The 13,437-nt window shown below is 37.2% G+C and overlaps 1 protein-coding gene across 2 annotated transcripts in view; it reads right to left on the bottom strand.

Moving 5' to 3' along the window:
- Positions 1-5,965: 5,965 nt before the first annotated feature.
- LOC113109715 (protein turtle homolog A-like) overlaps positions 5,966-13,437 on the bottom strand; it is a 29,563-nt gene continuing 22,091 nt past the window's right edge. The window contains exons 17-22 of one of the 2 annotated variants that reach the window (XM_026273459.1): positions 13,209-13,376; positions 13,009-13,045; positions 10,697-12,904; positions 8,518-8,675; positions 7,733-7,899; positions 5,966-7,583 (exon numbers count right to left, since the gene is read on the bottom strand). In XM_026273459.1, coding sequence (XP_026129244.1) covers positions 7,742-7,899; positions 8,518-8,675; positions 10,697-12,904; positions 13,009-13,045; positions 13,209-13,376 — 2,729 coding nt within the window. In that variant the 3' untranslated portion in view covers positions 5,966-7,583; positions 7,733-7,741. Of the gene's footprint in view, positions 7,584-7,732; positions 7,900-8,517; positions 8,676-10,696; positions 12,908-13,008; positions 13,046-13,208; positions 13,377-13,437 lie in introns of both variants that reach the window. The other variant, XM_026273458.1, reaches the window with a different exon arrangement.

The following is a 13,437-nucleotide window of genomic DNA, read 5'->3' as shown; positions in this document are numbered from 1 at the left end:
TACTGAAAGGTTGGAGTATGTGTTCAGATCAATAACTTTTTAAATGTACATGTTGTTTTACTTTACATTTTTTCATTCCATTAAATAAACTGGCTTTAGTAAGGTGTCCTATTGTATAGGCTGCGTTCACACAGCAGTGAAATATGGCTGTCAGTTCAGAGTAGCTACGGCTACATTCATGCAAATTTCGGATCTTCTGTTTATTTTATCCGAGGGTGTTGAATGCAGTGTTACACCAGACTTTGATGTCCAAATGCTGCACTTAAAACTCAGTAAAATGGATTCGAAATCTGCTGCGCATTCATTAAAATTAATATGGATGTCACGGACGTCGCCATTGTGGATATTCAGTCGTTAATGGATGAAAAAATATCAAATATTCATAAAAATGTTACAAATAGGCTGTATTTACATAAAAATGATAACAATATGTTTTTGTATATTTATTGAAAATAAATAAGTATATAAATTGTACAATCGTTAAAAAATATTTTGCCCTTTATATTTCAGAATATTCTAAGAAAATATATGATGTCTAATGTAAACATATATCATATAATTTGAATAAAAATCTGAAAGGAACATACTTTACAATGTTCCAAAAATAAATAAACAAACAAATAACTCAATTCTCTCGTGAAACTCTCTCTCTCTAAACTAAATGTGTGGATATTAAATCTTTATAAATGTTCATCTCTAGTAGGCACATCCACCTTTATATTAAGCCTAATACATTTTGAAATATATTTTGGTAGGCTATATAATGGTTGAACATTTTCAGTTTCAAAAATAGCCTATATTTTATTGAGCTTCACTCTTTCCAAAATAAAAATCTCACGTTATGATAATATCTCGATGTAAAGTCCTATACAATTTATATATATATATATATATATATATATATATATATATATATATATATATATATATATATATATATATATATTTTTTTTTTTTTTTTTTTTTTTTTTTTTTTTTCAAAGGACAAATGAAGACTTTGGACAAAAAAAATGCTAATTGTGTATATTTTAAAGTTAAATTACTTTATCTAATGCACTTTGTCTTTGAGCATTCAAAAGTAAAAGCTCCAATGTCTCCATGTCCTTAACTAAGAAAACTTCTAAGAAAAGAAATTTGCGAATTGACTTGCACCTGAACTTTAAAGGGGACTCAACCCTCTTTTTAGTTGAAGTATACTGTCTAAATACATACACTGCACATGTATTTAGGAGCGACATAATTTCCTCATTATCTTCAGCTGGGATGTTCCTGTGACAACGAAGCACGTGTCCGTCTGTAAATGTCGCTGTTTTACTGTCATAAATGTGTGTTATTGTTGTCAGCGTTACTGTTGCAAATAAACATCAATTTTAAATTTTCTAAAGTTTTTAAAATATACTATGTAATATATATCAAATGTATATTGTTTTTTATGACGGTGTCTATCAGCGAATCTGAACTAGACATTTCTGAGGGAGGGGCTTCATAAAACCAGGAAATTATCAAAGCCTTCATAAGAGAAGGGAAAGAGCGAAGTAGAATAAAGGTAAATTATGTGAAAATTATATATATATATATATAATTTTCAATCGTAAAAAACTGCGAGCTTAGAAAAGAAATGTGCATTGCATTTCAGAGCATTTGTATTGTATGTAAATTATATTTAATAAGAAGATATGACACGATATGAAAAACTCTCTCTCATTTTTAACCAATTTCTAATTATTTCATAACATGTTGTATGCATAGCTGAACACAGTAAATGCACTAGTGAGCATGCACGTGCACGTCTGTAATGAATGTGTATTAGCTACTCCAGGGAACGAGGCACGAGGTCACTCACCATTAAATCAATGACTAAGCGTGCACTGCAACGTCTCAAAACGGGCCTTTACATTGAGATCCCACTCAGAAGATGACAGGGTCCTCTGTCTGAAGCGATATGAATGTAGGACCAAAATAGAGAGAGATGGGAAAGAACAGTACACCCACAGGATGGTACCGTCACTTACTTTTTCGGTTCGCCTGTGTGCCAGTCCCCTGTGGCTACGTGGGGAATGATGGGAGAAGAATGGAGGTGACAGAAAGGACTGCGCCGTTACGCAATATCCATCCTTCGTGTACGCCAGTAGATCTAACATGCGGGGAAGGAATCACGGACAGCACTGGCATGTCAACAGACCGAGAAAACAACAGCGATAATGAGATCTCATTGTTTAGCAACAGGCCAAGATTCTGTAGCGACATATTTCTAGTAGTAATGCATTAAAAAATCTTCCATATTTTTAATTCTCATGTTACTATGAGGGCCTATACTTAAAGAGAGAAGATCAAAGATCAGTATTTTTACTGCTTGTCTCTCCATAAGGGAAGTTGAAGCATAAACTGACTTTTTATCAGATTAAATTATTAATATTACTGACCAAATAAAACTTTCTTTATGCTACATCATTACAAAATGTTGGATTTAATGTAGTGAGCATGTTTTAATTCAATTAGCATAGGTTTTGTGTTTTATTTTGGAACGGATTGGTCATAATATCTGAGCAAGAAAAACTAAAAAGTAAAAATAAATATAGCATTTTTGAGAATTTTATTATTTTACAAAGCCTTCAAAGTAGCACTGTGAAAAGAATCCGTCTGCAAAGGACTGAATGCATAAAAAAAAAAAAAAAATTCAGCCCGTATTTATTTTGGTTTTAATTAGTCTTAATTTGTGCATTCTATTAATTTAGTTGCATAGTCAAAAATCATCTGCAGCTCTCCTGAAAATACAACTTTTTTGGATGGTGAGTAGAGAGAATGTGCTGGAAATAAAGCAAGCGGTTTCTTTTATTGCGCCAGTTAAGCAACAATTTTACAGGTCCTTTGGGAATGAAGCCTAGCTCATTAGCATAAACACAGAGACACCTGTCTGCCACTTCAGGCCATTTTTGTTTATATTTAAGATGATTAATAATAATAATTATTAATATTACTATTATGTGTGAAAAACTTGAAAAACATATTTTCTTTCAAGAGAGCTGATATAACAAGCTGTGTATGAATATATATATATATATATATATATATATATATATATATATATATATATATAAAATGAAGATGGAATAATGTTTATTATCTTTGTTATTATTGACTAAGACATACACTTTCCGTAATAATAATGCGAATGATTGTGCTACTGTAGGACTGAAGAAGAGTGTCCAAAAAACACAAACTGACTTCATAAATTCATAATTTCTCAGTTCCAAATCTGTATAATTTTTTTTTTTTTTGTCACACTACACTTACAGACTGTGAATTTAATTTACCTCTGTTACGAAGTTTCTAATTTCCTATGCCTATCTCAGCATGCACCTGTTCTCACTTCTCAAGATTATGATTGTTACCAAAAATTAAGGTCAACATGAGGCACATTGAATAACCTTTAAATACTTGCTGCGATTTAATATACCAAAGAAAAAAAAGAAATAAATAATGATTTTTAAATCATTGCTTCCTGCAGATTCATTGCAACAGAGCAACTGAAGAGCAACTGACTTTGCTCCAGCAATATACTCACAGACACAGGGCTTTTCTTCATTTATTTATATTCAGTACCAATTCAGTCATGGAACCCTTTGCAGCCAGTCAGGATCTCAATAAGTTATCAGAGGAGGCACTGGATCTGGTAGATCTGTTTCTGTATGTCCGTGAATTGAATAGTCACTGAATGAGGTTTGCTATCAACGGAAACAGACGGACTGTCATCTTCCAGTCCTATTTAATCAGCCAAACCACAGGACACCAAGACCCGGAAGCCCCATACCGGGAGCCAATCTTTTTCAGCTTCAGCTCTACAAAACCTGGGAAGGAGAATATTAACATGCAAGTAACTATATTTGGATTTATAGAGGCACTTTCACAGACTTCCACAAGTCTGGCTCTTGACCAGAGAGTTGCAATAGAGTTGCACTGCAAAGTTCTTCACAGTCTTGAAATAATTAAACATGTCTCTAGATATTCACAGCGTTTCCACCTATGCATTTCTTCATAATTCATTCAGTTTACTCACCATGAAGAGCCACTTGCTGAGGCAATTCTGTATGAATAGTGAATTAAACAAATAAACAAAGGCATGTGTTCAATGACACGCTCACACTATATTTTATGTCTTGCACTATACCATATGCCTACTTGACAATGTGATTTAGAAAGGACCCAAGGCTGCTCAGAAAAGAATAATTGCAATGAGCCATATGGTGAACAGAGCTACATCTCAGCAAACACTGGCATTTTCTCTGCAAGAAAATGAAGTGGACACCGAGTTATTTTTCCTATCAAAAAGTCTGACCTCAATTTACTTTGCTGAACTATAAAATCTGCCTGTACACACTGCCTATATCAGTACTGGCCTGACAGCTTTAAGAATGATTGACATAGTCACACTTAGCCATATAAATCAATCTCTCAGTCTGTGTTGAGACATCATACTAAGATTCCAGCTTTTGTTGCCGTTTCTGTTTGGTCTCTGCATATAAAGTCAAGATCAAATATCACTAGCATAACAGTATTAGAATATATACTATACAACAATTTATAGTACTTTAAGCTTTTGGAATAGCAGGCGTACACACATTTTTTTGTGTGTACTTCATTTTCTCAGAATCACACACATTTGGGAAACGATCAATCTCATTTTAAAGATGCCCCAGATAACTTTGAATGTTCTTGGAGAGAACCTTTCCAGAACATCAGCTAAAGTTGTTAAAACCTTCCAACTGGGAAGAAATTGCAAATAGCACCAGACTTGCTTCAGGTCAAAAATCTGGCTACATGGTACTATTTTTGGATATGACCCGATGACTGCAGTTGCTCATTTTGCCCTAGATGTGTGTGTGGCCAAAGAGGGAAAGAATCAGTTTCCTAAATACTCTGACTGCATTCTCTTTTTGATGCAAACAGAAAGGTCATATATTCTTGTTATCAGAATGATATGTCACAGGGCAATTGGACGGTAATTCGTTTTAGGGCAGAGAAACAAAATGGCAAATGGCCACTTTTATACTGACATTTTGCATTTAGATTAATATGTCAGCAAAAGTAATTGCACGGAAAAGAGCCATCAGCATTACACAGAATTCTAAGTTTAAGTTTTGTGTTCCACTGAAAAGTCAAAGAAAGTCCAAATGGTTACAAGAGGGCAAGTTTCATTTTTTGGTTGAAGAATGTATGAATAGATGAAGTAGCCTTGGCGAACTGTGATATTCCTTTCACAATGAAGCGTTTATACGGCAATTCTGGTGCATGTTTGAAGGAGCGATCTTTAGTCATTATGTGTATGGTTAATTATTAATGTTATATTGTTGCAACTCATGCATACTAATTAAGCCTGCCATATTACACTAAAATTAGAAAAAAAAGAGGGCTAGAAGAATCGGAAACTGACAGAATGTTGGAGGGAAATGCAGTATGTGTGATTTTTGACACATCTCTGCCTTCACCTCAGCTGTGATTAATGCAGCATGTGGAATTGCTGCAAGCTTTAGATAATGATGGAGACTGTGCTCCTTATGTTCAGAACACACGCTAATGTGTCCGCCTGTAACCTGTCAGGATTTCACAGTCCACTCGATCACTAAAAGAGTTCACAAATGGAAAAAGGTCCATATCTTACTGCTCAACAGAGAGAGGAAAAAAAAAGAGAAAGAAATGAACTTTTTGTCCCCACAGCTTACAGCATTCAGAAGAAACATTTTGGTCAGGAAACAATAATCCTTCATGATTAGAAAATGTCAGACTTACGTTTTATATATTAGAAAACAGGTATATAATAAAACTTAAAGGTTTAGAGAATGCTTGCACTGCTTTCAAGATTATTCAGAAAAATAAAGATTATTTGTCAAAGTGCAGCAAATTCTAATGGATATAGAGGAACTCATCTCTGGTTTGGCTTTGTAGTATCTACACAACAACAAAAATCAATGTTTTGTTGTCTTTAATCAATGTATAAATCCACATACCTGAAATAAAATTAATAATCTGATGAAGTAACATTTTAAGTACAAATTGTTTCCTGAAAAGCAATGGGTTGCAAACAACTGGAACAATTCTCATTTCCTACAAAAATGGAGTTCATTTGTACAGTCTTGTTTGAATGGACTTTGATTAAAAAGCCAAAAATATAACAATTAATTACATATACACATATTTGCAAAGATTCTACATTCAGTGAGTAGGCAGTAGATACAGAGACATTTCACACTGGCAGAAAATAAAGATTTCTGTCAAGAAAATCAGGTTTAGCAACCTGAAGCAATAAAACATCCATACAAATCGTAATTGCTTTTAAAAATATAAATGGTTTGTTTTTGTTTTGTTTAATTATTAAAAAGAAAAGCATTTGAACCGAAAAACAAATGTTGGGTTTAAATGTAAACAGTTAAGCTCTGTTAGTTAGCATAACTCTTTATTGTCAGGCTCAGCAGACGGCCAGACCACAGTGTGCTGTGATATGTAATTAACTCCCATAACCTGCAGTGAATTTAATCATTTCCTTCCAGTTGCACTCTAAAAGAGTATCCGCTTATTAGATTCTTCCTAAAAAAAATGACATTGATGCAGATAATAAACTGATTTTATAAGATTTCTTTCTCATTAAATGGCTCAGACGTCATCGTCAGACACTAAGGCTCATTAAAACACACAAAAACATGAGCTAGGCAACATTACAAACTCGGAAACAAGAAGGCTGCACACCATTAACAAAAATGAAAAAAAATCTAAAACTGCAATACAAAACATTCAACTGGAGGTTAAAGGGTTAAATCTTCAAAGGGTTTTTATTGATCGTCAGTCTGTCAAGGACTAGTGATCAGTGTGCATTTTTCTTATTCTCTGTGAATATCAGTGTGAAATTTACATGAATGGTGTCATTGGGATTGTAGCGTGTATGAGGTAGGTACGAGTGGGTATAGGGAGGACCAATGATTGTCAAGAAAACTGCAGTTGCTGCCAAAGCACTACTTCAATCACAATTTTCAGTGAAACGAGATTCATGGAGGAATTTAAATGCAACTCCAATTCGCTTGACAACTTGAAGGTAGCTACAAATCATACTTTTCAACGTCCTGCTTCGCACAATAAAATATTCCTGTAACCAAGCATAAAAGAGCTTTGATGAGGTTTCCAAATCATAGTGTGCACTTACTGTCAAAACAGGAATTACAGAACAATCAAAAGCCTCTGCAAAAATCAACTTTGAAAGGGGGGGATCACTGAGACAGCTTGAACATTTTTATTTCAACTTCGGTTTCATCAGCAACAGCAGGGTGCAGAAAGCAAAGTCCTTGATTACTTATTCCCTCTTTGATTTGCATCTCCAGCACATAATGTAAACTCTTTAAATGACAGTTTTCTTCATTGTGCTTTGGCTCATCCATCAGATAATGTCATTTCCATTAGCTGGCCAGAGCAGTGTGTGTTCTTAGGTTGTATTGTGCTTGAGTGGTCCACAGACATCCAATTAATAGAGACACCCAGTGTCCCGTCTCATGCTGGCCATTCAGATGCGCGTTGATGGCAATCATGCTGTGTCCAATCTAGGTTTGAGAACATACTAACATTTGGCTGCAGTCTTGTCAAACAAATCTAATCATCTTAAGTGTTTCAACACAATTTCTGACTACTTAAGCGTATAAAAGCTCAAATGAAAACAGCACAGGCTAATCAGCATGAATGGTGTACTTACTCTCCTTCATCAGAAAAGCACAGTGTCGGGTTCTGGGTCTGGGAATGACGTGAAGCTCTTCCGAATCTCTCGAGGAAGGAGTGATTCTTGCTCGCAGTGAGGAGGAAGAACACTGGGAAGTTCAAAGAGTGGAACAGATCCCTTCAAACCAGCCGGAGGGTAAAGACCTCGGGTCAAAAAGACAATGGAAATGAATGAAACCAAAAAGAGCAGAATGCCTTGAATACACTATAGTCAAGACCCTTTGAACTGGTCTTCATAATGTAACTATTACAGTCCTAATCCATTCAAAAAGTGGTGTATTGTTAATGTATCATGATTACCATACTCATAAACCATGGTATTTGAATGGTACACCAAGGTATGTTTAAAAAACACCATGATAACACCATGGTACATGTCCGTAAAACCATGGTATTGCCAATGTAATATCACCAACAAAAAATAAAAATAAAATAAATAAAAAATGTTTTAATGTGGGTCAAATTGACCCAAACACAATAGGAGGGCCATACAACCTAATTGGAATTACTGAGAAAATGATGGTCTGATTTAGTAATTAATCTCCTGCTAAAATGTATCGAAGGATAACAGTAATAACATATCAACCACAGTTAAATTTTTGGCATTTAGGCGCAGGAAAATTTGAAATAGATATCACAATAACAATAAACCATCATGCAACAGTGAAGGAACAGGTTTTCTTGGTATCCCTAAAGATACTATTTCACAACCGTAAGACATTTTTGCTGAGCTACAATATACAGAGCAAGTATTTCTCTTACCTTTTTGTTTCAGGTCTAAATCTGGCTTTCCATAATCCTTAGTAGAGCCGATCTTCTTCTCTTGGTTCTGTAGACCTGACACTTTGGGGTCCACAGGATGCATTGCGACGTAAGCTGAATCCCACTCATAACTCTCATCCACAGAGCCTCTTCTAGATCTAAAGTCAGAAGATTAAGGAATGTGACATATAGTTAAGTCTAATGTGGATAACTTAAATCAGGGATCTCCAACCCTGCTCCTGAAGAGCTACTGTCCCGCAGACTTCTGCTGCGTTCAAGTGCTCCTGGGACGTTTGTACTTACAAGATGTATTAAAGTCACTTTGGTCACTTTTCTACATAAAATTTTTTTTTTTTTTACTCTACATCTAAATAATGATAAATAAAGAATGTACATCTTTATTCTGTTTTTATTCAATTTATGAAGGTGATGTAAATAGATTCATATATTCTATGGTAATTATACAATATTATAATATTTTGCATATATAACTTGTATAGTCTTATTTTACATTACAAAAATCCTTGAGGCTTAAAGAAAATGAAGAGATTCCCGCTCTTAATAACGACTTTGTGGTGGCGTTCATATGCATTCAACTCGTGAATATGATCTATTCAACAAGACTTAAACGCACCATTCATTTCCAACCCTGCTTCAACACACCTGCTTGTATTTATCAAAAAGCCCAATGATATTCTCCAATGATAGGTAATACAGACCCTCATATCTCCCAATAATAAGAGAAACTCTGCTCTGAACATCTTTAATAGCTCAATCAGGTGTGTTTGACTGGGGCTGGAGTTGAAATCTGTGGGATGGTAGATCTCCAGAAACAGGGTTGAAGTCCCCTACCTTAAATAAAAGACAATATAGTATTCCAAAAAAAAAAAAAAAAAAACTATTGTATTATCAGAGCAGTTGCCAAACATGGTATTACCTTTGGGGCTGGCAAAATGAATCGATGCATCTTAAATCGAGAAATGATTGAGCATGAATGAGTCGATTCTGAGCTTAGTTTTGAACAGCAGATGGGACTGCATGCTTTAGAAACAGCTGTACTCTGCTTGTTTCCAAATCCTTACGCACACTTGAATCTAAAATAATCATTCATAAAATTCAAAAAGGTTGACGCGAATTACACAGGTGTTCACAGTGGGCTGTTTACATTAATCTCATGTCATGAAAGCATTCTGAGCTGATGTGAAATACACGACTCCACCAGGGGGGCAGGGTTTCATATTATTTTGAAGCATCCCTGGGCTCCAATGTCAATGGACCCCCACCTGCTGTTAGCATTCCATTGACTCCCATTCATTTTTGCGTCACTTTGACAGCAATTAAAGACTCCATTTGTCTATTCATTATTTCTAAAGAAACACGAAAATGTATAAAAGGCCCCATTACCTTGTATCTTACGTTGTGGCCCCGTAGAAGCAGTTTTTGTAAAAAAATAGGCAAACGATTGCGTCATAACCTGCGACTCTCTGTCGCACAGTAGATAAATTACCGTATGGACAGGAGGAGAAGCTCGCAGACAATCTTTTACTGTCTATGAGGCTATCGGGGGGATGTGGAGACATGAAGTCAAGGGAGAAGCCCATAGAGAGTCCATAAAGGAACTGGACAAAATTATTCGACAACGTCTGCAAGATTCGGTGGGTGATTCAGATTTCTCTTGGCACAGCTATTAGAAGACTTACAGGTTGCTCACGTGACATTTACGTCATCAAGTTCAGTTTGAGTCTGCGCAGTACGCTCGACCCCCAGGAAGTGCTTGCTTATAATTGACTTCAATTGTCTCCGTTGAATCCAATGGAGTCGCTGTGTCCATTTCTTTTACTGTCTATGGACTCCACCAAATGCATGGGGACTCTTTAGCACTCTTCTTCGTGACCATTTAAGTGAGAAGATAAAAACTAGATTAAAGCGCCATCTGCTGTAAAAATCTAAGCTCAGAATGGATTCCAGACAGAATAGCAATGCATTCAGAAGATTTCAGAATCGATCCATGATTTTCCACCCTAATTACCATAGTATACACAAAACATGGTATATACAAACACATGGCAAAGAGTATCCATAGTACTTTTTGTAAGACGATCAATCATAATAATCAATTGAAATCATTATAAACAGCTTAAGATAAATATATGGAAAGGCAAAGAAGAGCCAGTTGTACCTTTCATGCCGTTCAGGCTCCTGTAGAACTGACTCATCTCTGTCACTGTCCTCTATGGTCTCTGGAGAGCTTGTCAGAGGAGGGCTGAGAGAGAACTGCCTGTTGTTAGGGGCATCCATGCTGCCTCTGCCACTGCTTTGGCTTGCATAACTTCTGTAACTTCCCTCTCTGGAACTCTTCTTGTATCTGTTCATTTCCACATCAACCTCCTGCCCATCTTCATCCTCTCTACCCCCCTCTTGGCTTTGGCTCTGTCTTCCAGATGGCAAGGCTGGTAGAGAGGGGCAATAAGGCCGAGGCCAGCTAGAACCCCCTGTTGATAAGGCAGCATGAGTGCTATGTCCCAACACTAGCTTTTTGCGGAACTGTGAGTTATTCCTCGAGTCATCATATGATTTAGAATCCTGATGATGGGGGTCTTTTGTTTGACCTTCTAAAGCCACAGATGAATCTGTTTGCAAACTAGGACTACTTTTAGGCTTATCTGCAACTGAGTTGGGTCTGCATGCAAAGGGGGGTGTCGTAGGATCTCGACCAAGTGTCAGCGAGTCTATCCAGGCATCAGGGGGCAAAAAATGGTCCTTGTATAATTTTGAGTCTAAACTTTGGGTGCTCTTGTGGCGATTACAGTTGTTTAATCCCAGACCCTTTGTTTTCCGAGGCATTGTTCCAGAGACATTGATTTGAGATACAGTTTTGCTCGACCATTTGTTTAACGTCTGCTGCTTCCTTAAACTTGCATGTCCTGACTCTACTGATCTATCTTTTACAATATCTGATAATCTGGGTCGGTCATAATCTAAAGTCTCATAACTGTGATCTGAGCCCAGCATGGACCTTGAATATGGAGATTTGCTCTCAAGATCAGGGCCATCTACACTCATCTCTGAATAAACACTAGTTGGATTTACCTGTCTAGTGCTTCTTTCTATGGTCTGCCTCTGCTGATTGTCTGACGATGAATAAATACAAGGGGCAAAATAATGTTGACTTCTGCTTGAGGTCCTCTGGCCTTTTTGCCCTTCAACATTTTTGGTATTTTCCAATTTGTAGATTAAGGGTTCATGCATTACACGACCAAGACTTGACTCAACAGGAGTTCTGCTTCGTCTTCGGTCCCAAGTTTGTGATTTTTGGTGGTCCCCTCTGTCTAGACTACGAGACCTTTGGTAGTTAGATCTCTGGATGGAATAGTAACCTTGTTGATTCTGCCTATACTTGGTATCCTTTCCATGAGAGGTATGTAGGGGCACCAAGCTTGCAGAAGAAATCTTGTGTCTTTCTTCCCATGGAATGCAAGAGGCAGCTCTTCCCTTCAACATGCTGGCATTCTCAGATAAAAGGCTTTGTCTAATGGCTTGGTAGTTACCCTGAGGAGTTGAGGTTTCTTGGAATTTCCAGATTCTTCCATACTCATCATCTGTTTGTTCATGACTATATGGATTTCGATCACCAGTGTACTTGCGTAGTTCCTTTTCAAGTTCCTCTCTCTCACGAGCTAAAGATAAACAGCGACTTAGGTTTCCTTGTTCCCTCTCATGCTCCATCTGCAAAACCAGGGTACTGGCTGTAGAGTGTTTGGTACCTTGTTTTACTGACTGCCGACCAAGAGTACTTTCTGAATGAGGATAGAGAAAAGAGCCACTACAATCTGATGAGGGACTTGTCTGGTCTGGTTCATTCAAGAACTCTTGCTCCAGAATGGGCATGTAATGGCCGTTCAACGAGAGGTGCTTAGCCATAACCCGTGTTCTGCTGGAAGAAGGGATATCTGATGCGAAAGGTGGAAGTTCCACAGAAAGGACAAAAGGTGGCTTTTGTCTTTCATTCCTGTAGGATCTCAAAGACTGGGATTTCTGGATTCTGCAGCTCCTGTTTCCTTCTGATGGCTGATGGGAGTTTTGACTTGGGTTTCTACTGATCTGAGAACTGACAATACTGGCGCCTTCACAAGAATCAACGTTAAAGCGTCCGTCAAGACCTCGGTGGATGAACTCCACAGAGGACACAGGAGCAAGTGATGCCCGTTGGAGATGGCTCTCAGGGAGGGAATGGTGGGATGGAGGGTGAGCTTGAGGCAGGAGATGTTGCCGCTGGGCATGACAATCACTGTGACTAGACTTTTCAAGGGAGGAGTGATTGGAAGAAGAGGAAGTGTAGGAGAGAGGACGAGCTGGTAGGAGCCTTTGGTTCAGGGTGTTGTTAGGGCTGCTAAGATCAAGGATAGGAATTTAGTACATTACAAAATGGTTGCAACAAATAGGAATTTTGGGCAATGAAAAAGGGTTTCATGAGACGGGTGGTGAACTTACTTCTCAGAAGGGTTATTATTTATTGTGGGAGGGAGATCTGAAAGTAGGGAACCAATATTACATTGGAATGAGTGTCAAGATAAATGATCATGCATGAAAAATAACAATATGAGGTAAAGGACTGAGAGCATCTTCAAAGATGGATACATTAAGGCAGATTGTTAGACAGTTCTAAGCAGTTCAAAGTGTTGTTTCTTTACCCTTGACATTCTGCCTACGCCTTCGGTTCTTTTTATGAAAAATGAAACAGACTATTGCCAGGGTCAGGATAAGAGCGAAACAAAGGAGTCCTACACCACCCATAACACCAGCCATTAGCCGGTCAGGAAAGTCCAGGAGGCGGGAACTGGCTGGGCGCATATTCATTCCTGCGGAACGCAAAGAACGGCTTTAATGGTTGGGTATGTTAAATACTTAGAGATTTTTGTA

This window comes from Carassius auratus, chromosome 10 (genome assembly GCF_003368295.1).
Source record: "Carassius auratus strain Wakin chromosome 10, ASM336829v1, whole genome shotgun sequence".
Lineage (NCBI taxonomy): Eukaryota > Metazoa > Chordata > Actinopteri > Cypriniformes > Cyprinidae > Carassius > Carassius auratus.
Note: the sequence above shows the minus strand (reverse complement) of the source record. Positions and strands in the feature narration are given on the sequence as shown.